Genomic DNA, 26,969 nt, shown 5'->3' on the forward strand with positions numbered 1-26,969 from the left:
CTAGTAAAATAAATTAAAAATAAAATATAAGTTACAAACTAGTAAAATAAAATAAAACAAAAGTATGAGTTACAATCTAATAAAATTAAATAAAAATAAAATATAATTTACAATCTAGTGAAATAAAATAAATGAGTACAAGAAAAAAATATAATAATAATAATAATAATAAGAAGAAGAAGAAGAAGAAGAAGAAAAATAAATATTGTAACTTCATACACTATTGATTATTATTAATTAAATTTCCAACTAAATAAAATACAATAAATAAATAAATAAATAAATAAAAACGTATTGCTGGATTTTAATCCGGACATTCCGGAAATTGCCGACAGTCTCCGAAGATGACGATGCGCGTCCGAACGAACGAGGAGGAGGAGGAGGGGGAGGGGGAGGGGGGGTTGAACTGAGCGGAGGTGAAGAAGAGGAGGATGAAGCTGGGAGCGGAGGATGGGAGGAAGAGTGGAGTAAGAGACAGGCTGGCTGTGAATGAGTGAGTGAGGAAGAGGAGAAGGAAGGAAGGAAGGAAGGAAGGTCGTCCGAAAAGGGACCGAAAACAGAAAAAAGGACTTGTGTATATTTTTTAAGAGGAGGAGTGGATAACCTCTGGAGCTAACGGAAACTTTAAACTTTTTTTTTTCTTTTTTTTTTTTTTTTTCTTTTTTTTTTTTTTACCCGCCACGGCTCTCGGCTTGTTGTGCCCGGAGCCGGCTTTGTTTCTCGGTGGGGGTGTCTACGATAAATGAAGGAATAAAATAGATCCCCCATTGACCCTTTTCTACCCGAGCGGGGAATACCCTGGGACTGCTTTTTGACAGAGGTTACGAGAGAATGGCGGCCAACATGTACCGAGTGGGAGGTAAGGACTGTTTTTACAATTTTGAAGACACCCCCTACTATGTGATTGTTCGCCTCGACAGCAAGGTGGCTAGCTAGACGGCTAACTAGTTAGCCGCTAACTGGAGCTAGCTCTTCGCTAGCCTCCGTGCGTACGTTCAGACCGTTGAGTGGCGTGAGCCGGCTTTGAAAGTTTACTATTTAATTTAAGAAAAATAAAAGTGCGGCACAGTCTTGTGTCTACCGGTGTTTGGCGAATTGTAATTGCGAGTTAAGTGAAACAAACAAGAAAACTGGCGCAGTGTTTTCCACGTAGTGAGCACCTAGGTTAGCCGCTAGCCGTCTGCTCAGTTAGCCGCTAACTGTTTAGCGGCTAACCGGTAGCCGCTAACCGGTAGCTCCGATAACTGGAGCTAACTAACTGTTAGCCGCTAACTTAAGGTGACCAGATTTCTGAAATGATATCCGGGGACATTTGCGGCTCGGGAGTTAACAAGAGAGAATTAAATGTTATTACGGTGGAATAAAGAAACTCGGGCACTGATGGTTTCATTTAGTTTGACTTATTTATTCATATTTAAAGATATTTAAACTGCGATGCCTGTAATGTCAATAGCAGCGCGACCGGCTACCGTAATACTTGTAGTATATGCGCAACGCGCTCACTATCTCTTCCCATATGTTCCCATCCGGCTACCGTAAAACTCGTTGTTGCAAGTCTGCATGCGACATTTTTTCCCTCTCTCTCCTCATTCATAAAACTCTGAAATCGGGGACATTTTCGGCGACAGCATTAGCCGGGGGGGGGGGGGGGGGGGGAGCAGGTGACACAAAGCGGGGACTGACCCCAGAAATCGGGGGCGTCTGGTCACCATACGCTAAGTGGAGCTAACTGTTAGCCGCTAACTGGGACTAGCTCTTTGCTTTTACTCTCAGCCAAAGAAGGGGACGTGTAAATAACTCCAACTGACTTAGTTTACACAAAGTGTTAGCCGCCAGTTCGTATTTATGTATTTACGTGGGATATTTATTCATTTTTGTTGAATAAAATGGCAAGTTTTAAGCGGTGGGGGTGTCTCGTCACTACTAGTTTCCTCCGCCAGTCTGAAACCGGCTCTGAGAGTTTACTATTTAATGTAAGAGGCATAAAAGCGACATGTCGTCTGGTGTCTACTGGAATATAGCGAATTGTAGCTGTAAGTCTCTTTGTCTGTGTTATTAGCATCACTGTGTGTGAGCTAACATTCAGCCACAGAAGAAAGAAAGTTGATTTTTTTTTTGAAATAGCTTTAAAAACTGTGAATGTGTTTCCTTGGTTTAAAACTTGACCCCAGTTAAACATTATATGGATTTTAAAAGATCTTGATAGTGAAACTCGTCGAATATGAACTTTTACGTGGTCAGACTTTCAATTCATGAACAGAGAGGGAAGTTTAGTATCTGAAAGACGATGTAATTACCGGCGTAATTGTAAGATACGAGATAAGATGTGTTTTTATTATTCCCACAATGAGGAAATTTACGTTGTTAACAGCAGCAGGACAGAACCGAAACCCATACGGTGCATATGTATTTACATGTGTGTTTATTATTTCATCACAAGGAGATTCCACCCATAAGTTTTGTTGTGTGGATAATTGATGGAGTGCGATATATATGTGTGTGGACATGTAGTACTATACAATCTATAGTAGTTTTATGTTTACTTTCCTTGAGTCTGTTGAGGGACAAACAATAACAGCCAGTGAGACGTTGCATTCAGGAGAAATAGGTGCAATAATAAGCAAAATAAGCAGCGATCAGGAGCCTCTTAATTAGCTCGTACTCACCAAAATAAACGGCGATATCGGCTATCAGATTGTGTAATAGTATCGGGGACGTCTCAATCAAGATATTCTTGTCCCCTTCCCAAAAGATGGACACACACAAAGATAGATGTCTTTATTGTCAACGTACAGATACAGTGAAATGCAGATGGAGCGAACTCATTAGATGCTTAGGATCCTAGAAACAATGTACAAACAACAGACGTACTTTACTTAAAACTTAAAATACTGTTTACTAATATATGCGCTGCAGTTCAGACCTGAGTCAGATGTTGAATGAACAAACTTTTCTAAAGGTTTTTCTTGCCCTTATTCTCCTTGATAATATGTGTACCTGGCTTTAGTCCAGTAAATGTTTCTGTCAGAGTTGATGTAGTTTACAGAGCGGAGCTCGTACCTTTGCACCAGAAATGTTCTGGTCCTCCAACGCCGCCCTAAACTCCCTCACCCTCAGGAAACTCCTCTCTGCTTTTAAACGTGAAGTGTTTGTTGCCTTTAGCTTCACTGGACTCGCTGTAGTTTTTTTTGATTTGACGACTTCCTACTAACTTCTTGCCAAACTTCCACGCTGGCAAATTTCCAAATTTCTGTTTGATGGAGTTTATTTTCCAGCGTAAAGTTCCTCCACACGCACATGCAGACGTGTTTCATCACATGATTTTTGATTCCTCTTCTTATTCGGTTTTTGACATGAGCCAAACGCACTGAAAAAGTTGTCGTCCTCGTCTTTTTTTTTTTCTACCTACGTCGGATCAGTGACCTAATCATTATTAAACCACCTGGATCAGCTGTGCATCATCTTCAATTGGTGCAATTTGATTAGATGTTGATGTTAAAGCCTTGAAATTGTCGTGATGTCTGGCTTCATTAAATTAAACAACACAACTTTTGTAGGTCCAGCTTTAGTTTCACACGTTGTCTCTATATTTGAGCTGATTAACCTTTAATAACTTCCTTTTTTTTTGTGTTATTTTCTTCTGTTTCACTACTATAAAGTGACTCCCACCGGCCCACTAATAGTCTTTAATACGTCTTTAATACGTCTTTGTGAACAAGTGTGGGTTTTTTTTTTTTTGTCACCCTTCCTATTGGCACTGGGTGAAGATGCATTATGTTTTTTTATGTGTAAACAAATAAGGAAGGAAGTGGTTCTCAGACAGCTGTTTCTAGCTAGAGGTGCTTTTTTTTTTTTTTTTTTTTTAATGCAGTCAAGAAAATATTCACAAGAATAATAACCAACAGCCCCGTAAGACGCTTCCCTTTAATAAATTGTGTTGAAATACGGAGAGTAAAGAATTAAGATTAGTCTGGGTTGGAACCGTTCACATTTGCATATAAACATAATAAAATATTACGACGTTCTCTCCTCTCTAAAGGCCTTTTTTGTCCCCACACGTTAAACAAACTCCTTCGAGGTGAAGGCGGATTTATTCTGTTTCTTTAGAAAAAACAAACTAAAATATATCTTTGGCAGCTGGAACATACAAAGGTCTGATATGAACCCGTCTTTAAGCCCAAAAGGCACTTTTTTTTTTGTCGAATCTTTCCGTCTTTTTTTTACACAGATGTTAAAGTGATGCCATTGTACAAATTCAAGTGCGTGGAAATGTTTTCTCTTCTTTGGGCAAATGTCAGAAATCAGATTTCACCAAACTGGGTCATTTCTTTGCGAAACCAACGCTACGTTTGCCGCCTGTGAAACTAATGTGTGCAGGGCTGGATTGTTTTATCTATAAGGAGCTCGACACTTCATAAATATATGAACTTTTATCATAAATAATATCATTAAAAAGAATAAAAAAACATGTTAATGGTAAATGGAGTTTGGGGGTTAATGAACAAAGTCGATCGGGGGAAACGAATCAAGAGTTGCTGCTAATATCTATTTATTTTTTATTTATTTGTGGGCAAAGTTTAATGGCGATGCTTGTTCCTGAGACACGTTAGGATGGAAAGTTGTTGCTTTCTGCAAAAAAAAAAAAAAAAAGGACTCGTGTCTTATGGACGGTTTGAGCGTCCGTCCTGTCCAGGCTCCAAAATGCCGCAAATAATCTCATCATGTCTGGTGTAAAGGTTTGATGCAGAGGCCTGGCCCATGTGTGTGTATATACATACATATATATATATAAATCGCTGTTAGCACCAAGCATGTGGTTATGCAATAACTTCCAAATTGATTTTTAAGTAGCTCCCACAGTAACGAGGTTAAGTTGTTTGGTTATGCAACGCAGGAACAAAGAAGACGAGTGTGTTTGGTCATGTGTGCGCGCCACTAGCAGGAGACGCCGGAGTTAAATTAGTCAGCGTTCGTGGATTTCAGGGGTTCAGTGTGGATTTCTTTTGTCACAGCGAGGCCTGATGTGCGTTACCAGTCCTCCAAGAAGCACACGGTGTTCAGGCTGCGTGTAAGATCATTATCTTCCCCAGAGATTAGTCAAAGGGCTTCCTGCTCTTTATTCACCCTCCAGCGCCCGGCTACACCAGCGCCATCCCAGCCACGTACGTCCACACCAGGACACCTTCTTTTTTTTTATTTAAATCATCTCCCTTTAGATTTATTTTCACATATACCACATTAACACAAAACCAGCTTTGTGTTTGATCTCGACGCAGCTAAAAAAAAAAAAAGTCTCTCTAAGATCATTGATCCATCGTCCGGCCTCAGCCGACTGTCTCCTGGACTGGACGTCCTTTTTATACGTCCCACAGAGCTTCAGTGTGAGACATGAATAAGTGTCCTCCCTTCCACCGCTACCACCACTGTCTTTACAGCCAGAATTAGTCGCGTTGGGCACACGAGAGCGAGCGCACATCCCCCTTTTAGTGAGCTCTCCGCCGTTATGTAACGTGATGTTGTGTTCCTCCTCCTCCTCCTCCTCCTGCAGCGAGGAGGTGATGCTCCTCCATTCAGCCTCCCCGTCACTGTGCTAAGTAGAGCAAGAAATCCCGTCTCAGTCCGTCCGTCCTCCACCTCTTCTTCTCGTGGTGGACGCATCAGAAGCCCGTCGATACCCTCCTGAGACGCTCTGCTCGTGGGTGGAACAGATGGAGCTCGATGTGGAGCTAACGAAGAAAACGTTTGTCTGTAACGCAAATAAAAAAGACTCGGAGAGATTGATCGGTGCAGGTTTTAAAGGCCGACATCTCTACGAAATCATGTGTTTTAATGTTAATCCTGAATTCAAACAATAATAACGTTGGCGTAAATCTTTATTTGATGCTGTGGAAACAGGATGTGACATAACGGCGACTACCGGTGAGACTGTGTGCGAGTTGTAAAATAAATCAAAATAATTACAGTATATGATGCATCGTTTTCTTTTGCATCTGGTTCTGAGAAAACAAACACTTCTAAATATCGTGTAGATGCATTTACATCTGCGTTAATGTGAGTTGTTTCCTGACCCGGATGACGCATCCAGAAACAGGCCGAGTGTTTGTACCTGGGCTATTTATTTTATTTTCTGTTTTACTGCACCACGCTTGGCTGACACTTGTAGTGGCGCCGTCTTTCGAGCGGCATTATCTCCTCCACACAGCGTGGGGTTGATTTCACGCCGTCAGTTCAGGCCGGAGGTGACGCCCGTGATATTTAACGCAACACAGTTTAACCTGTTACTGCACCTGCTCTCTCTTTAATTTACTCGGTTTTCTCGTGGCCGTGAACGTCGTCGGCGCTGCAGCTTATCCGGCCGTCGTCGTACCTCGACCTCGTGACCCTTGACCTGCAGGTGTCTCCTAAACCAATTATTCCAGCTCGGCTGGAGGAAGACGTAGCTGTCTTTTTGTGTCCGGAGTTTGACTTGTGGTTGAATCTGGATTAAAACGAGGAGGTTGAGGTTGATAATTCGATCGCTAGAAATCAATAGAAGAAGATGAACCCAAATGAGACAGAACTGTGGGCGTTTGACAAGGATTTTGACTCAGATTGGACGATACTGAATATTAAATGATTGGTATCTGCACAATAAACTCGAGTTGGACGTGTCCAGAACCAGTGCTGATGTGTTAATGAGGCCAAACTTTAACTCTAACTACACTCATGTTTGTTTTTATGGAGCCAAAATGCAAACAGAATTGAAGAAGTTGATCAGCTGACTTCCTGACTGTCCAGTAATATGCAAAAGGCCGTTACACACAAAGTAAATATATATATATATATATATATATATATATATATATATATATATATATATATATACACATATGAATGCATCTTTGCTTTGTTTGGGAGTTTGCCGTGTGATTTTCAGGCCTTCGCTTACATTTTGACGACAGATGACTGAGCTGACTAATTCGTTGAGTTTTCTGTCGGCCTGTTCACACACACACACACACACACACACACACACACACACACACACACACACACACACACACACACACACACACACACACACCATATGAATCAGGCTGTGGGTTGTTAGGTGGTGGTGACAGATGGGTCTTAAATTATATGTAGTGTTGATAGATTGAGCTGCTGGAAGGCATAATCCTAACTTCTGGAAAATACATTTGAAGGAGGGGAAAAAAAAACGCAGCAGAGAGACTGAAATTATTACACGACGCAGCGAGTGAGGAATAAAACGTCGAGCGCTGTTACGTGTTTTGGGTTAAACTCTGACTCTAAACCCAACATTTCGTTATGTTGGATTAATTTATCAAAAATAATCAAATGTATATAGAAGAAATAGTTGGAATCGCTGCCATTTTTTTTATTTTCCCACTCGGCTCAGCTTTCGTTGGACTGAATTACTCGCTCATTATTTATATTCCTAAATGCTTTCTCCAGTTTTGGACGTGCACGTCCTCATTTTCTGCTCTATTCATTATGTGATCATGTCACTTCCAGACGTAATGTGAACCTGCTTAACTTCACAGAAAGACACGTCTCATTATATCAACAGCGTCATCGCTAGTGTTCGTGCACAGGCTGCTGCTAATGGGCAACAAATCATTACCGTAATGATGCTAAATCCAATGTTAAGGTCATTACGGTAATTTAACGACAGACTAAAACATGATCTTATTCTACGTGTAAACATTTCGTTAGTATCGTAATTAGATTTTTTTTTTAATGAAGACAGTTTAGACCCACCTCTCTGGTTTTATACTATTACAACGTATGTTTTACGAGTTAGCATCATGTTCTGACTCTGCACTAACTTTTGTTTTCTCCGTTTCTTCTAGATTACGTGTACTTTGAGAACTCTTCTAGCAACCCTTACCTTATCCGGAGAATAGAAGAGCTGAACAAGGTTGGTCATCGTCCTCTTCTTCTTCTTCTTCTTCTTCTTGTCACACATGAAAGTTACGCCACTGCATTTTTATTTTTTGTCTTTACAGTGGAATAAATGTTAATCTCTATTGATAATATACATGAAACTCATAGACACTATAAAGATGGAAGTGAAGCCAAAGCTAGTAGTGCCCCCCCTGGTGGCCGGAGGCTGCAGTATAGGTCATAAGCTCCGCCTCCTCCGTGTTAGTGGGCGGGACTTGGGCCAAACCAAAGCACTAAAATACACTTCAAACATTTTATTTCCAAGGATAGTTTCTGTAGTTGTAATATTCTCCATGAAAATGGCAACAAATTGAGAGGAAGTGAAGACATATTGTCCGTATTTACATTGATTTGAATAATACTCACGTGATAACACACACAGAGCAACTGTAACACACTGCACACCAGATATCACAGACCTGAAATGGTTTTAGCGGCGTTCATGCTACGCAGGCTTGTAATTTCCCTGCGTTTATCTGCTTTTCCTGGACACTAGTTAAATGATAAATGGTGGCTACTGTAATCACAGGACACTGGTACAGGAGCCACTTATATAACAGCAGCAGCAGCAGCATATGACACAGGCTTGTTTCCCAGTCAAAGGATTAAGCTCATTTATGTAACACTCTTACATTGAAGGGTCTGTGCTGAGAAGCAGGATAACAGAGTCATCTCTGAGTGTTAAAGGCTGCACAGCACAATGAGATGGAGATGAGATGATGTCCAGACCCATGACAAATCATTTTGTTGTGATTTATTTGTCATGATAATAACCAATGTTGGGAAATAATGATAAATTGGAGGAGCTAATTGAAAGCTAACGGAGCTCAGATAAGACTCATTTAAGGTACTGACACAGACGTAGTAACGTACGTACGTAGCCGACGCCAGTGTGAGTCATTCATACTCGTTTGTCTCGTTCTGTAATGACTCCACCCAAACACTAGGTGGCTTCCCATCATTCACTCACAGGAAACAAACTGAATTTGCTGCAGAGAATCCAAACTGTGTAAGAGCTCAGCTGAAAACACAATGAAGTAGCGCTAACACGTCGGTAGCTGCACCCGCGCTTCATTCGTTACGAGGGCGAACCAGTAACCAGCGACTCTCCGCTCAACAGACAGCGAACGGGAATGTGGAGGCGAAGGTGGTGTGTCTCTTCAGGAGGCGAGACATCTCAGGCAACCTCAACACTCTGGCCGACAGCAACGCAAGTAAGTGAACAATAACTTAAAGGCCTCTTCTCTCCCAGGTGAGAACGATGACGTCGGGCCGACTTTTTAACCAACCTGTTTCTCATTGTGTTTCACATAAAAGCTCCTCTTCAGCTTTTGTGTTGCAAATTTGCACCAATGCTTAAGGAGCGGAAGTTACGTCCTTAATGTTTGTCTCAAACTCAGCATCAGATCTGGTGGTTAAAAAAAAAAAAAATATACTACTTTACTTTGCACCTTTGTTCATTACAAACACAACATCCATGTTATTTTGGTTTTGTGCATGAAATGAAACAACATTTGACGATATTTCTCGTTGCGTTGATACTGTTTGATAACGTGGCTCCGCCCTCAGATCGGCACTGATCAAACTCCGCCTCCAAAAGTTCCAAGATGGCTCCGCCCACTTGGAGAAAATAGCATCAGTTCGACCAATGGAGGAAGTGGAGACGCGTTGTCCACGTCCACGTCCAGTCTATTGGTCTGATTTGTGGCGTCTTTTCGCTCCACATTAGCTTTAAACAGGAGTATTTACGGGACTGAACACGGTCCAAGGTGAACATGTGACCCAGGGAGAATACGAGGAAGATAAGAAACGCCTTTATGAAGCTGCAGGGGGAAGGAATTCAGTTTATTTCAGATGAGATCGAACGCTTAACTTGATAAGGACGTCTGTGTTTACAAGGTAGAACAGTAAACATGTTCTTTTTGAAATGACTTGTCCACACGAAGGAGGAAGACACGGTGATGCATCCATTTTGAAGCGTGGTTGGTTTCTATGTGTGTGTGTGGACGTCTTTGTCTGGAGCTCTGCAGCCCAGGAGGTGGGGGTGGGGGTGTGTTGGGTGGGGGTGTGTTGGGGGGGGGGGTGAATGTGATCAGTCTCCAGTAGTCTGCATGTCATTAGCACCACCCCACTACCTCCACCCTCCATATTAGGCTCATAGCCTGGATCAGGGTGTGGGAGGAGGGAGTGGAGCCGGAGCCACGTGGTCGACTTTACAACAGGAAGAAAAAAAAAATAAATTAAATAAATGTATTATATTAATGTATTTGTCTTTATAGTGTAATTAATGTAACAATTAACGGCGTCGTAGCGACACAACGTTTTTTTTTTTAAAAGAGAAGCTGTGGCGTTTAACACCAACGTCCCGTTATTTAACAGAATAAACGTATAAAAGCAGCAGCTGCAGCGGCGCCTCCGTGTAACTCGTGGTGTTAATTGTGTCGATATTTGCTCTGTTCACGTGAAAATGAGACTGCAATTAAAAAAAAAAGAAAGAAAACACTCAGATATCAAGGTTTACATGTTTTTTTTTTTTTTTTTTTTATTGAAAACCAGGAACTAAAATAAATAAACCGCCTCAGAGCAAGAATAGAAACAGTTCAAATGCCATGATAATGATGTGAAACTATGCGGATATTACACATGATAAATGCAATAAATAAATAAACATAACGTTGGGTGTTTGTTGTTGTTTCGTGCTGCATTTAAGTCAAGTTGGTAGAATTGGACCTTCAAACGTCCACCTCCAATTCACTGAACTACGTCCACACAGAGGACATGTTTACTGGACGAGTGATTTTTGGTTCCTGTTCAACTTCAGCCGACAAAGATTAAAAATATGACACAACCCCGCACGGTGGGTGTGGTTTTGGTTTATGACCTTAAATAAATAACTACAAAAGATGAGGCTCGGCCGAAGCAAGATACTTCATGTGATCAGTCTCAACTGCTAGAGGAAGTCATTTGCTTTTATCTGGCTGTGGTGAACAACGAGGAGTTAATTCCTTCATTTTAACTTTATTTTGTAGTTTTTTTTATTAACAAGCATAAACTTCCTAACCGAGGCACAAAAAGAAATGTGTCCCCCAGGAAAATCTGTCAAATGACGGCCATTACATTTCTTTCTACGTTTTATTCATTTATAATCCAGCTGTTGTCTAGTTTTTGTTGCATTATGTGTAACTCTGTGTTTGTTATGTGTACGTGAGCATGTTTGTGCGTTTGTTACATGTTTGTCGGACCCCAGGAAGAATAGCAGACGCTGGTGCTAACGGGGACGCTAATAGTAAAAGGAAAGGAAAGATTACACAATGCACAGGTGTTAAACACAATACAATTACACAGAAGTAACGTTGTAGACGTTGTGTATATATGTGCATCAGATTAATTGGACAAATTGAATCTCTAATACTATTCTCTAATAGGACAGTTCTGTAAATGTAAACACTTTCATAACGTATTTCTTTGCACTAAAACAAAAGGAAACTTTTGTAGTTGTCGTTATTTAGACGTTAATACGCTTGTTGTGTTACTGGTCTGAAGTCAAACTGAGGTGAATGTTGCCCCCCTGAAGTAAAAAGAGTCTGACACCCCCTGGTTTAAACCATCATTTTAGTATCGGTGGGTATTGACAAGGACTTAATACGATACGTATCGCGATACTTGAGTCACGATACGATACATTATCGCGATATCATGATATTGCAATATTCTACATATGTCACAGAGAAATTTTTAATGCAGCTTAAAATACATGTTGCATAATATATATATATATATATATATATGTACATAAAATAACATCAGTGATAAAACATTGGACAAACAACATTAATCCAAATGATCCATTTCCAGTTTATTGCACAGAAAAAGTTCAGGATCGACCAAAAAACACGACTTTCACTTTCGCTTTTAGAATCGATATTCAATATTGTATCGCGAAAATAAAAAGTATCGCGATATATATATTGCCATATCGGTATTTTTTTCAGTCACCTACACAGATGACCGCAACATTTCAATTACAAAAAATGCTATCGCTAATTCGTAATACACTGTTTTACACTAACCTGCTACCTATTTATATATATATATATGCTAACGGTGCGAAATAGAGGATATTTAATTAAATATCAACATTCGCCTACTTTACTTGTTCTTTGCACTAAAGCAAATGGACAAAAATCTATGTCATAGTGTTGTTGCCTTACTCGTTCGGCCTTAATTTAAATCGAATTAGCCCCCGAACTACAGCGAGTTTTTCATCTTAAAAGTGACATTTCTATACAACCAGTGTTGAGATGCACCAGTGAAAGTGGCTCCAGGTCAGGGCTACGTTTTTCTTCTCTGAAGGTAGAGAAGATGGTTCATTCCTTTAATGCAGACACGACCTGGTTGAATTTGGTTTCCAATTAAGAAAAAAAAAGTACAAGTCTGCATTTAAAATCAGGGAAGCAAATACACAATGAGTTAATTCTGACTTGGCTTGTGTCGTTGTGTCAGAGCAAAGAAAGTAGAGAGTGTGTGTGTGTCGCTCCTTCTTTTTGTGTGTGTGTGTGTGTGTGTGTGTGTTGGGGATACATGTTGTGGGGGGATGGGCGCCTCAGGTTTGTTACACAGGGTTTCCCGCTCTGTCTGGCAGGGACCGGCTGGACAGGCGGAGGGAAGGGGGCGGGGTTAAGAGGTTAACAGAAAAGGGGTGTGGCCTAAGGTGGCGTCTCTCTCGCTCGCTGTCTGCGCATGTGTGACCCTACACTGACAGGGTTTCCTGTGGCTGAGTGCAGGGGCGGAGTCCGCCGAGATAAATAGCCCCTCCCCCTCAAGCTTGCAACAAATTACACACACACACATGGACATAGAAACAAGTCGCAGTGAATGGCTTAATTTATTTATTTATATGTATTATTTTTTTTTTTATTTTATTTCACATCTCGTACTGGCTGCAAGTATCACATAGGTTTGATAATGTGAAATAAATCACATTTCTATTATATTTCTTCCTATTATCCAATGTTTATAAGGGATCTAAATATGATTAACAACATTGATTAAAATTAAGAAAAGTCATTAAATAGAAGGGTTAAAAAGAAATTTATTTCAACCCATTTAGACACCATTAGGCCTCTTCTTCATTGTGTGTCAGCGTTAAAGTTGACTGGAGAGCGTTGTCTCGTTTTTCTCTGATTGACTGAATGAAACTCACATGTTTCTAAACTACAGATTTTTACAATATGGATTTTTATTAATTCATTTATTTATTTTTTAACATCAGCATTGGCCAATGACTGATGCGTGTTACTGATTTTTCTCAGCCGATACTGCTTTTTCCTCCCCTCATTTACATGATACAAATGACACAATGATAACAAAGTCTCAATTTAACCCAGAGAATATTTAACGCTCTTATATATATAAAATCTAGAGAGACATACTGAACAGACCCTGCGGACTCCAGTCTATTCCACCTCACCTTGAAAGAGGCTAATTACTATGTTTAGCTTAAAGGCAGAATTAGTCTCACACCTCGGCTTTAACATCAACACACATTCCTAATAAAAGCTTAACAACAGCACAACGGCTCCCATCTAAACGGGACAGTGGGTGATTGACAACCTGCACTATTGGCTTAACAGAGAGAGGGTTGGTGCTGAGTGATAAAGTAAATAGATTTGTTTGGTTAGCATTAAAAAAATAAATAAAATAAGCGAACGAAAAACATTTTTTCAACTCTTATTCTTACGGATGCTCCGCACGCCTTGTGAGAACAAGCATTTCCCAGATTCCAGCTACATGCACAATGCTAGTGGGCTAGCGTCACTGTATGGGCTGCACAGTCTGCAGTGTCTTCAGCAGCACAGGGCTGATACCAGCCGATACCAGTAAAAACAAAAAACCCAACATATTGGTCGATCTCTATTCCAAACCTCACTGAGACGCACATGGACGCAATTTACAATGTGCTGAAGTTACCACATGTGGTTCCTTTGGTTCCACTTCAGCGTTTCCAGCTGCTCCTTTACGAGGCCCATTTCTGTAGTAAATATCAAGGTAGCTTTGGCGTCTAGATACGAGTTACTCGTTTCTCGCTACATTAGCTTTGTGAAAGTAGCGTTCGGTGTTTGTTGTTGGTTTGGTGCAGCTTTTGTGTTTGTTTTTTGAGGTTGAGTGAAGTTGGTCGTATTGAATGACCACGTGCTACCACCTCAAACATCCACAACGCACAATTTACACATTTTGATCTGACTGGTTTGATTTCTGGTGACGTTTTGATGCTGCACAGATACCAATCCTGTCTTTTTAATAACGGTGTTTGGGAAAAAGGTTTAATAGCAAAACCTTCACACGAACGGTTCTTTGATCATCTCAGGCTCACGTTTAACCCCAATTTCTGACGTGTTTGTGTTTGTTGTTTGCAGGAGAATTTGAGGAGGAGTCGAAGCAGCCGACTCTGGCTGAACAACAGAAACACCAGCTGAAACACAGAGAACTCTTCCTGTCTCGACAGTTCGAATCTCTACCCGCAACTCACATACGGTTCGTTGTTCACTGGCGTTTAGTCGCAGCCCGGACGCTGAAATCAGGATTACACTTCGTTTCAATGCAACTATTCTGCTCCCACTTATTTATTTATTTCATCCTTTGGCTTATCCCTTCGCTGGTAAAGCTTTTTAAACCAATCGGAGCTCTACACAGGAGTGATTTTCTTCTGATTTCATTGATAAAAGTCATGATAGGATTGAGTCAACACATGTTTTCAAAACAAAACAAATCCAGGGGAACACAACAACTTCTTATTTTACTCAAAAATCAAGAATAAAACCACTAGGACTGACTTTTGTGATAGAAGCTTCAGAGTCTTGGCTTTGAAATGAGACCAAGAACATGAATGAGCTCTAATATGTCCATTAATAGACGTCGGCTGGACTGACCGTCTGTTTCAGAACCAAGAACAGAGCTGTTTTATGACAGTAGCGTGTTTCCTCTTTAAAGTTTCTAGCTGCTTCCTCCATATTCACAATTTTCTAATTCCTTGTTTCATTGTTTTGGATCCGTACGACTCGTTTTTCAGTCTCTATTGTTGAAAGTGAAGCCAGAAACGTGTTTTGTGACTTTAAAAGAAACTTTAAATCATAACCTGAAGCCTGGAAGTTTTTTTAAACTTTTAAACTCTGGTAATGAAGTTAAATAAAGACACCAGATATAATGGAGCTAATAACATAACTCGCCTCCACGTGATCGTATCAGTAATTAACCACATGCTGTTATTTAATGACAGAGTCACTCTCGTGTGCTTTTATTTGTTAATTCCTGTTTAGATTTATTTTCTGTGTAGCTGGTTCACGGCTACGGGGACAGAATATGTTCGAAGCCTCTCGTTACTAATGAACACACATCACTTCGGGCCTTTTTCAGCTAATGATTCCTAACGACGGTTGTGTGTTTAGTCCATTTATCCCGACATAAATCAGACGCTAGTTCTTTGGTTTATTGCTCGTTTTAATACGTCTTAACGTTTAACGAGCTACATAAGTGTCTTTCACGTCCCCCCCCCCCGTCGTAAACGTCCTCTCTGCTCTTTTCGCCGCCTCCCCCAGGGGGAAATGTAACGTCACCCTCCTCAACGAGACCGACGTCCTGGCCGGATACCTGGAGAAAGAGGTACGACGCCATCTGGCTCACGTTAGCTCTGCAAGCCTGTTTATTCTCCGGCTTTATTTATCAACAGCGTCAGATTTAAAACAGCTCGTTAACCTTCCTTCCTCCGCTTTTCTCTCCAGGACTGTTTCTTCTACTCGTTGGTGTTCGACCCCGTCCAGAAGACGCTGCTGGCCGACCAGGGCGAGATCCGGGTGGGCTCCAAGTACCAGGCGGAGATCCCCGACAAGCTAGCGGAGGGTGAGCGCGGAAACCGGGGAGATGCATGAATCAGTTTTTAGTTCATCCACATTACAACGTGTCCTCTTGTTGTCTCAGGAGAAGCCGACACCAGGATCCAGGAGAAGCTGGAGACCAAGGTCTGGGACCCCAACAACCAGCTCAAAGACCCTCAGATCGACCAGTTCCTGGTGGTGGCCAGGTAACGTCGTCCGCCGGCATCGCTGTGGGCTGTTGCCATGGCGAAGCATGCACCTGTTTATTTATTTGTTTGGGAAAAAAAAAACGTCAAAACTAGTTCAAAATATCAACAGTGCAAAAGCAAAAAATGAAAAAAGGAGTTTCTTATTGTGTGTGATACAGGTAATTTTATTTTTTGTTTTGAATCAGACGTCTAAACTTTTGGAGGGAATCACTTTACTCTCAGCAGCCTGCTACGCCCTCTAGTGGTCAACTCATGTAAAAACTATATAAAAAACAAGTAGTGTGACTGTTTTAAGTGAAACGTGAACCGATTGGTTTTTATTTCAGAGCCGTGGGGACGTTCGCTCGCGCCCTGGACTGTAGCAGCTCCATCCGCCAGCCCAGCCTCCACATGAGCGCAGCAGCCGCCTCCAGAGACATCACACTGGTGAGACACACTCACAGACACACAACCATCAGCACGTCTTTACATGGGAGATATTCATTTATGTGTTTATTAACCCTAGAAGGTTATAAACAGTTACTATATCAGGTTGATTTCAACAAATAAAACATCTAAACGTATCTAAATACAGCAACACGTGGTAATTTCAAGTACTTTCATTTCATTTTTAGATATAAAACACATAAATGTATCACAGGAGTCTCATAATAAATAATAATTAAAATAATAATGGAACTAGGAACTTGAGTTTGGGTCCATCTGTTCCTGGGACATGTGAGACTGGTCCAGTGAAGACGTAATAATAATAATAATAATAATAATATCTGCTTAAAACAGGGTTTATTTTAACCCCAGGTTCCACTTTAAATGGCTCAACTCTCCTCATGGCTCAAAGAACGTCACATTTGATGAACAGATGATGCCAAACACAAATGAACACATTAACCTCCTAATACCTGAGCTTTGGTTTTATTTGCATTCTTTTTATTCTCCAACGTATTTGGGATTAACGGGAACTAACGAGTTTAAAAACTAAGCATCACCCTTGAAAAGGAAGTAGTTTTAGGTGGAAAAAACATGTCCTCATATGTGGACACGGGGATTATTCCATGCTGCATTATAATAAATTCACCGATATAACAAAATATAAAACTGAACATGCAAAGACAGAATTTCAAATAGTGAATTCCCAATGTCCTCAAATGAGTATATGCTAATTAGCGAAGTTATAGCTCGCTACTACTGAGCATTTATTACATTTATGTGTCATATTAAACAAGAAAAGTTAACACGCAAAAATAATCAAGTTACAACTGTAAAATTTAATGAGGTTTTGCACATTTTTGCACTTTTGTTACGTGATTTGCTGCAGAAAGAATCCGCTGAAACTCTCACCATCGTGTTTTTACACCAACTAGCATCTCGTTAAGAGGATAAAAGTTTAAATGAAGCAGAATAAGAAGCTGCCACTAACATAAAACATAACGTCCCCATATGAGGACGCAGGGTCTCAGCACTTTAAGCTATTGATTATTTAAACTGTGGTTTTATTCTGACTCAGTCGATCTTGTCGTCGTGCACCATATGTTACCAGTTCAAAGTATTTTATCGTCTGATTTAATAAACAAACACTAATGAAAATGACTTAAAAGATAATTGTTCAAAACCCAAAGAAAACGACTCCGGACGTAACGTGACCTGAGCTGAACTTAAAAGGATTCAAGCATTTTTATTTGTCATTTACAACCGAACAGAAGAATGAGATGGAACGAATTTACACACTCAGGTCCCAGATTAAATCCCTTAGTTACTATAATAAATAGATAAGATGTAAATAAACAGTGTAGATAAGAATAAAGAGACAAAATAAAAGATAAATAATGTGGAAATATGAACAGAAATGGCAACAAAGCAGCATGAGGTCACTTTCTTCTTGCATCTGTCGGTGTAAATGTCGGTTGTTATGGAGAAGCTTTGTGCAGCCGTCACCACCTAAGAGCTAAGTTAGATTAAAAGTCAGACGTTTTCTATGAATAAGATTTATTTGAATTATTACGATAATGTTAGAAAGACATTTAATTGATTGTTTGATAGGATCATATTTACTGGGACAGTAGAACCTCCTCATCATCGGTGGGAAACTCCTCTAGTGTCTTTACAAACATATAATGTGTTAATGTATTGGATCTAACTCCACCCTTAATAAAACCCCCCGTCTGTGTCCTCAGTTCCACGCTATGGACACGCTGCAGAAGAACAACTACGACCTGGCCAAGGCCATGTCCACCCTGGTCCCTCAGGGGGGACCCGTCCTCTGCCGTGACGAGATGGAGGAGTGGAGCGCCTCCGAGGCCATGCTGTTTGAGGAAGCCCTGGAGAAGTACGGCAAGGACTTCAACGACATCCGCCAGGACTTCGTAAGCCGCTCGTCCTCCTCCTCTTTTAACGAGTTTGTGTCCTGTAACGTGGAGACTTGACCAGATATGTCCCCTCCGTCCTCCCCTCAGCTTCCCTGGAAGTCTCTCGCCAGCGTGGTCCAGTTCTACTACATGTGGAAAACCACCGACCGCTACATCCAACAGGTTTGTGCTTTATAGCACGTCACACAACAACAACACAACACGTTTTACTTCCTGTGCACGTTCTCACCACGTTCTCCTTTTCTTGTCTCTTAGAAGCGACTAAAGGCGGCGGAGGCTGACAGCAAACTGAAGCAGGTGTACATCCCCACCTAGTGAGTGTCACGTTCACCTGCCACACTGTCAATCAGGAAAACTTTATTTATAAGGCAACGTTTATACAAAAGATGCAGCTTTACATGTAAACTAAAACAAAAGGTTTAAAGAGGAAACACTATCCCACCCCAACACTATGAAGTTAAGGAAAGACCAGAGAGAGAAATTAGTAATTATAAATGACTAATTTAAGGATAAGAATAAATGAAATTCAACTAAAAGCCACTAAAGAGGTGAAAATTATTTTTTAAAAAAAGTAAAATTTGGTTAAAAGCCAGACTAAAAAGATAAAATAAGTTAAAATTACTTAAAATTACTTAAAAGCCAGACAAAAAATAAAATGATAGAATAAATGAAAATCAATTAATATAACTAGACTAAAAAGCTAAAAATAGTATAAAACTAGTAAAATTAGGTGAAAACTCAGACTAAAATGATAAAATAAAAACAATTAACCTGAATAAAATGATAAAAAAAGAATAAAAAATAAGTAAAAATTTAGTTAAAGGCCGTACTAAAAAGATAAAATAAGTTGAAATTAGTCCAAAGCAGATAAAAAGGTAAAATAATACAGTGTTAAAATTTTTTAAAAGTCAGATTAAAAAGGTAACATAAGTTAAAAGCCAGACTTAAAAGATAAAATGACAAAATAAATTCAATTAATAACCCAACTAAAATGATTAAAATAATACAAAATAAGTAAAATTCAGTTAAGAGTCAGACTAACAAACACATAATGATAAAATAAATAAAAATCATTTAGTATCCAGAGTAAAAGGATAAACATCAGTTTAAAATAACCCTCCTTTCCTTTGTCAGTTTATTTTATTGTATTTTATGTAGTGTATGTTATTTACTGATCACTTCTTCTTCTCTTTCTCCAGCACCAAACCAAACCCCAATCAGATCATGGTGCCGGGAAGCAAACCCGGCATGAACGGAGCCGCAGGTTTTCAGAAAGGACTCAGCTGTGAGAGCTGCCACAGTAAGTACACGATCAGTACACGATCAGTACACGATCAGTACATGATCAGTACATGATCAGTACATGATCAGTACATGATCAGTACATGATCAGTGTTGGTCGGTTTCTGAGGCTCGGTTCATCCCAGCGTGACGTCGGCTCAGATCCCGGGGAGTCGGAAAACCTCTAAAGTTTGATCATCTCAATAAAAGGCCTTAAAATGTCTTTAAAACCAGCAGATTTTACATTAAAAGGTCTTAACTGACCTCGGCCTGTTATGTTTCTGTATCTTATTAGTGGTTCAAACCTGCACAAACCCAGGCCAGCAGCACATTTACACAAACACACACAGGATTAACGTGGTTACGTCTCGGTTTGTGCTATAAGGAAGAATTATTTAGTTCTGAGCATAAACTCTAATATATAATAACAGGAATAAGAGTTAATCTCTTTAAATTCATCCCATGGAGGCAGATTAGAGCATCTCTGTTTAACACACTCAGTCTAAACTATTGAGTTCATTCATAAACTTTGAGTGACAATAGAGTCACATGATAATAAACCTCATTATACCACTATACCAACTATATATGTGCACCTTTATAGAGAATACGTTCTGGTCTAAATGTGTCCCCCCCCTCCCTCCCCAGCGGCCCAGTCCCCCCAGTGGTACGCCTGGGGCCCCCCCAACATGCAGTGCCGCCTGTGCGCCTCCTGCTGGATCTACTGGAAGAAGTACGGTGGCCTGAAGACTCCCACACAGCTGGAGGGAGCAGCCAGAGCCGGCGCTGTACGTCTCCTCCTCCTCCTTTATCTTTTATTTACCTTTCTACAGTCTGATGATCATCACCCACTAACCCTCCCTCCCTTGTATAGGAGCCGGGCCCCCGCAGTCACATGACGCGCCAGGAGGTCCAGGGCCTGTCGCCGTTCACCCGCAACGAGGGTCGCGCCAAGCTGCTGGCCAAAAACCGACAGACGTTCATCCTGCAGACCACCAAGCTGACCCGCGTGGCCCGGAGGGTGTGCGAGGACATCCTGCAGCCGCGGCGTGCGGCGCGCCGGCCGTACGCCTCCATCAACGCCAACGCCGTCAAGGCCGAGTGTACGCACGCACACTTCAACATTATTAAACACTTAAATGTGTTGGAGGCAAATTCTGACCCGTGTGCAGGTTAAAGTGTTTCACGTGAGACATTAACAACAAATAAACAATTAAAATGCACATTTAGGAGTTAATTTCACTACACTTTGTCTGTTGAGCCTCTGATTTATGTGAGTAATCGACTGGAGAAGTTTCATGGTGACATCTGTTAGTTTAATTTTATCCTTGAAAAGTAGATTTTCCTTGTTTTTATGGGGACGAAGCTTCATGACGTCCTCAACAACAACTTTACTCTAACGCAACAAAAGAATTTTTCACTATTTTAGTAAATTCTGAAAGTCTCTTAATAAAATAAAAGTCACGTCCGTGATGTTACAACAAATGTTGCTCTGTGCGATCAAATTTAGATGAAACATAGTGATGTGTTCAAAGATAAAAGGTCTTTTGAGCCAAAAAATAACATTTAATACACTTCTTACATTATTATAAGATGTTAAATGGTGCTACTACTACTTTCTGGGAGCATTGCTGTGTTTTTAAACTTTTTCATTATTTATTCTGAATGAATGTCTGGTTTTCTAACGCATCATTATGAGGTTTAACGTGTTTTCAGAAGCCTGTGGTTGACATGTTTTCCTCCCTGCAGGTATGATCAGGCTTCCCAAAGCCACGAAAACTCCTATTAAGAGCAAACTGGTGCCTCGGCAGTCGCTGGCCACCATCGTGAAGGATTTAGGTAAGAACCCTTTCACACGTTATATTAAAAAAAATAAAAACATTAGTGCATCATTAATGAATTGATGCATCTAATCCACCAGTAGTCAGTCAACCACCAGGGGGCGAACGTATAGTTAAGGCATCACAGACCAAACTAACGCTTCCCGTGTCCATCGGCAAAAAATTTCTTTTTCATTTATTACAGCATTTTTTTTTATAGTTTAAAGTTTAATTTTGCACTGAAAACTGTTTATTGTATATTGTTTGTTTAAAAGTGGTGCAATAAAAATACAGATGTTTGCCCCAACGTGATGAATAATAATGATTATTAATCGCAATTAACAATCACAGTTGGAGATTAATCGCGATTAATAATCACAGTTGAAGATTAATCGAGATTAATAATCACAGTTGGAGATTAATCGCGATTAATAAGCACAGTTGGAGATTAATCGCGATTAATAATCACAGTTGAAGATTAATCGCGATTAATAATCACAGCTGGAGATTAATTGCGATTAATAATCACGGTTGGAGATTAATCGCAATTAATAATCACAGCTGGAGATTAATCGCGATTAATAATCACAGTTGGAGATTAATCACGATTAATAATCACAGTTGGAGATTAATTCAGATTGATAACCATGATTATCTTTGTGGACATTATTGAGCAGCTTTAACACATGAATGATTCATCAGGAGTTTGTGAATCAAACTGTCTGAAGCTTCTTCTGGTTCACTGAGCAGCAGCGTTTCCCATATGGTGTTAAAACTACGGAGGCCCACATGGGTCTAATTTATTCCACCAAAGTTTCATGACCAGTCGGAAATATTTTTATATTATTTTTTTTATTATTATTTGAAACCGCATTTGAAACGTTAGCACGAGCATTTTGTTGTTATTAATAAAATAGTTGTTTTTTTTTAACCGATGTGTTTAGAGAGTGAAAACCGGAAGGAAACTAGACATGAACTAATTTAACTTTATAAGCAAAGTTATATTGATAGTCAACAGTTTTAATATAAATTAGATTTATTTAAACTAGAAAACCACGTGTCAACACTTAATAGTTGCGCTAACATTATAATTCTGAGCTTTTATTGACACACAGTAGAATCAGCCTCCTCCTCCTCCTCTCTCTTCTTCTCTTCCTCTTTTAAACGCGGTGTTCATCCCTTGTTTACTCGTTGCAGCCATCTCAGCCCCTCTGAAACTGAAGGCCTCCAGAGGACCCCCGACACCCATCAACAGGAACCAGGCCAGCCAGCCCCGAGTGGGCCCCAGCCTGCTGGGGAAGAGGGGCTTCGACAGCGTGAGTGCCCCCCCCCCCCTCAACACATTAAACACACTTATATGTAGCTTCATTCATGGCTAACATGATCTCCCCTCATGGTTTTCCAGACCACGGGCGTCCCCTACCCGGCCAACGGGCGGCCGTACACCTCCGGTATGAGGACCACCTCCCAGTCCGTCATCAAGAGGCAGAAGGTCAGCCAGGGGGAGGCCCCCAACCCCGTGGTGTTCGTGGCCACCAAGGACACCAGGTACCAAGCTGGTCTATTCTAGACGTGGGAGCGGGTCAGCCATAACATTATGACCATCCCATCCCATAGTAATGAATGTTGGAAGATGTTTCTATATCGTAAAATTTGGTGGAAATGTGGTCTAATGCCCATGGATTCTGCAAAGAAGAGCATGTAGCACCCACCTAGACCAGACTAGACCCCCCCCCCACACACACACACACCCCTACCCCCCTACCCCATAGCAATGACACTCCTTGATGACAGCAGGACGCTGTAAAAACTCTTTAGAAACATCTAAAAAAAAGGTGTAGACCTCTTAATTCACTAGATCCCAAACTGATCAAGTATCTGTGGGGTGATCCACCATAGAGACCCCTCCCTTCAACTCATAGGCCCCCCCACACAATTTCAGGAAGGTGGTCATAATGTTATGGCTGATTAGTTGTCGACCCATTGTCTTCGAGCCTTAATTGTCGTGTGTAACGTCCTGTCGTCTGGTTTCGAACCAGGGCTCTGAGGAAACACCTGACCCAGTCCGAGATGCGTCGCGCCGCCAGGAAACCCCACCTCCTGGTCCGGATCAAGCTGCCCCCCCCACCCCGCTCCCTGGCCATGCCCCTCATCCCCCCCAGCAACGAGCCCATCGTCCTGGAAGACTGAAGACGCATCAGGGAGGAGGCGGCGGGCGGGTGGGGGTGGGAAGATGAGAGGGTGGATGTGGGTGGGTGTTTTTAACAGGACATGGTGGTTTGGGGGGGAGAAGGGGGGGGGGGTCGTCTTCATGTCCCTGTTTACAGTGTCATCTTTATTTAGTTCTGTTACTGTCCAACACAACACAAATACACACACACATACACACCAGCACTTAGACAACTGTACATTTCATCTACACACACACACACAGACACACACACACACACTCACGCACACACCTCAGGCTTCATAGTGATTCTATTACAGATTCTCAGTTTATTCACTCCCCCCACTCCTCCTCCTCCTCCTCCTCCTCCTCCTCCCTCTTCTTCTTCTCCTTTTTTTTGTTCTCCACCTCCTCCTCCTTCTTCTTCTTCTCTTCTTCCTCCTCTTTTTATTTTTTAACGCCGCCCGTTTTTAAATGTGTAACTTAAATCAAGATTATCTCTCTCTCTCATTCTGATCCTGAAGCACACACTCGTATTATTTCCCCTCCCCTCCACGTCTCCTATCTGTAAATAATCATATGCAGCCCCCACAGACTGAGGGGGGAGGAGGGGGGGGTCCCCCCACGGACTGGACCTGGGGGGGGGGGGGGACACACCTGTAGCTGTAGCAGGTTGAATGTGCGCTTTTGGTTTTAAAATCTCGCCCCTTTCACACCTCTACAGATAAATTCATTCATCTTTTTCCCTCTTTTTTTTTGTGGGGGGGGGGGGGTCTAAACCGTTAATCGTCCTAAAACCCCAAATGTGTGTTCAGCTTTTATCTGCCATCACACTGTTTAAAAAAATTCATTTCGTTAACGACACATTTGGCTCAGAGGATGAAACTACGTTTAAATTCAAAGGGTCCCGGGACGTTTCCCTGTGGGACTCCGAAAGTAACGTCTGTTAAATGCAGCTCGATTTGCACCAAAATTCATGTTCCCGTTAAAAAAAACAAAAAAAATAAACAAATACTGCTCGACTCTAACCCAAATACTCTTCTGTAAATGTCTCAACTTGTGCTTTCATTGGCTTTTATTTTATTTTTTTTTTAGCCCCCATCCACCCCCCCCCCCCTCATTCATAGCGGGAGCGTTTCTTAATTGGATCATTTATAATTCCCTGTGATCCCTCGTCCCTCGAGGGGTTGATCCGGTTTTATAAGCAAGTTTCGGTCCCAATGTGGGCTTTGTGATATTTCTCCAAAAGAAGGAAAGAAATTGGAAGTGTTGAGTTTGTAGCAAATAATAATAAATCTGTGTAAAGAAAAGTGGAAAAAAAAAATAAATAAAACTGGCATATTGCAAACTTTTTTTTTTTTTTTTACATCTAATGTGTGTAACTCTGCTCTAATGAGGCTACTGTACATGTGAAACATCTCTCCTTCATCGGGGGGCAGGGGTTGGGAGGGGGGGGTCATTTCCAGTTTGGGGGGGGGGTGATGCTCATAAAGGGACGTTGGGGATGAGGGGACGGGTTTGGGGGGGGGACGCTGGTTTTTGTATGAGGGAGAGACAGACATGCTACAAATTTGAAAACTTTTTTCTCGAGTGTTTTTTATTCCAATGTCTCCGTATTCTTTAATGTATCTTGATAAGAAAAGAAATAAAGATTTTTTTTCTTCGTGGTCAGACCCTGAGTTTAATCGACTGTGATTTCATGATTTCAAAAAATATATATAATAATTTAAAAGGCATCATCATTCATTCACAAGGGAAACTGCTTGGTCACATGACCTTAGTTTAACATAAAAAATTAAAAAAAAAAACAGCACAAATCTAGTAAAATTTTAAAAAATATATAAGAATATATCTAGTGAAATAAAATAAAATATTGGTACAATATTGTCAAAATTAAAACAAATTAAATATAACTACAAATCTAGTCAAAAAAATATAAGCATAAATCTAGTCAGTGAAAATAAAATATGAGCAAACTTCCAGTAAAAATAAAAGTCCAGTAAAATAAAATAAAATATAGAACAAGTCTAGTCAAATAAAATGAAAAAAAAGTAAAAATCTAGTGAAGTAAAATTAAAAATGATTAAAATATAGTAAAATAAACTAAAATAGTATCTAAGCAAATGTACGTGAAATGGAGACAGAAGTTAATGTATATTATAAACATAGGTTTGATAATAAGGTGCATTAATAGGAATATTACAGAAAGGTGAGTTGTTGTAAAGTTGGACAGAGTTTGGTTTGAATGACGTCATTTAACATTCACTGTGTTAGTGGAGCCGAGTTTGGTTCATTTTTCATTTATATTTTTAAAGATATTGTTTTATTTTCTCTGTTTAACCAGAGATAAATTAGTTCCTGCTGTAAACTCACAAACTACTGTCATGGGCCTGAAACACAGATGATTTTAGCTCAGAGGAAACAGACTGATCGTCTGTTTGCTGTCCTGTCAGACGGCTTTTAATTAACCAACTAATGAACTAATTAAAAGGTTTGTTCTCACAACTTCCAGCAGAGCTGGAGTTGATGATGTTGATTGGACCCGTTTGATTAACAACTGGCTAAAGGCGGATAACATTAAAACACAGAACACAGAAAAATAAACCTTATAGAAAAAAGGCTAAAAAATATGAATTACCGTAATAACGTCACAGAGTGCGCGTTCAGAAAAAATGAACGTTTTCTGAACTCTACGACTGTTGCGCTTTACAACCAAAACCGTGTCATTACGGTAACATTTCTCCCGCTTTTAATAAAAATCTGTAAATTCCCAAATCAACGCTGAATACGATAGAAGGTCAAATAAATAAATAAAATAATAAAAATTGCATTTTGTGACAGGATATGACATCCCGGTTTCGCTCGTTATATGTAAACAACGTGTTTCTTGCAGAAAATAAATACAAATCAATATTTAAGACTTTTTCTGGCTTCAAAACTATTGATACCTTCAGTTAAAAGATTACGATAAGAAGAAGAAGAATATTACTTATTTTATTTATATGTGTTTGGGCGGTTGTTTTTCACAGGGCAGTCAAATAAAGTGACAATAAAATTAAAAAAAAAACATAAATAAAATATAGTTTGGTTCGAGAGCAATAAAAAATAAACTATAGCAGCAAAACTAACGCAGCTATAGAAATAAAATACAATACATAAAATAAAAGCGCTTTTATATTATGTATCGTATCATCACGGAGCATTTTGACCTTTTTCAAAACATAAATAAATAATCGTGACACTAAGGACCTGAATGAACGTGGCCACATACGCGATGGACGCGCGCACGCGATTGGTCACCTGTGACC

At 40.4% G+C, this 26,969-nt stretch overlaps 1 protein-coding gene across 1 annotated transcript; it reads left to right on the forward strand.

Moving 5' to 3' along the window:
- Positions 1–395: 395 nt before the first annotated feature.
- Positions 396–25,026, forward strand: mta2 (metastasis associated 1 family, member 2). Its single transcript, XM_047603716.1, has 18 exons — positions 396–859; positions 7,854–7,921; positions 9,068–9,161; positions 14,364–14,481; positions 15,543–15,606; positions 15,726–15,843; positions 15,922–16,024; positions 16,354–16,453; positions 18,199–18,387; positions 18,478–18,552; positions 18,646–18,704; positions 19,590–19,690; positions 20,320–20,459; positions 20,546–20,774; positions 21,421–21,510; positions 22,689–22,807; positions 22,897–23,039; positions 23,531–25,026. The coding sequence occupies exons 1-18, from the start codon at positions 832–834 to the stop codon at positions 23,679–23,681; spliced, it is 1,989 nt and encodes a 662-aa protein (XP_047459672.1). The 5' UTR covers positions 396–831; the 3' UTR covers positions 23,682–25,026.
- Positions 25,027–26,969: the final 1,943 nt, after the last annotated feature.

Source organism: Mugil cephalus, chromosome 1 (genome assembly GCF_022458985.1).
Source record: "Mugil cephalus isolate CIBA_MC_2020 chromosome 1, CIBA_Mcephalus_1.1, whole genome shotgun sequence".
Taxonomy (NCBI): domain Eukaryota; kingdom Metazoa; phylum Chordata; class Actinopteri; order Mugiliformes; family Mugilidae; genus Mugil; species Mugil cephalus.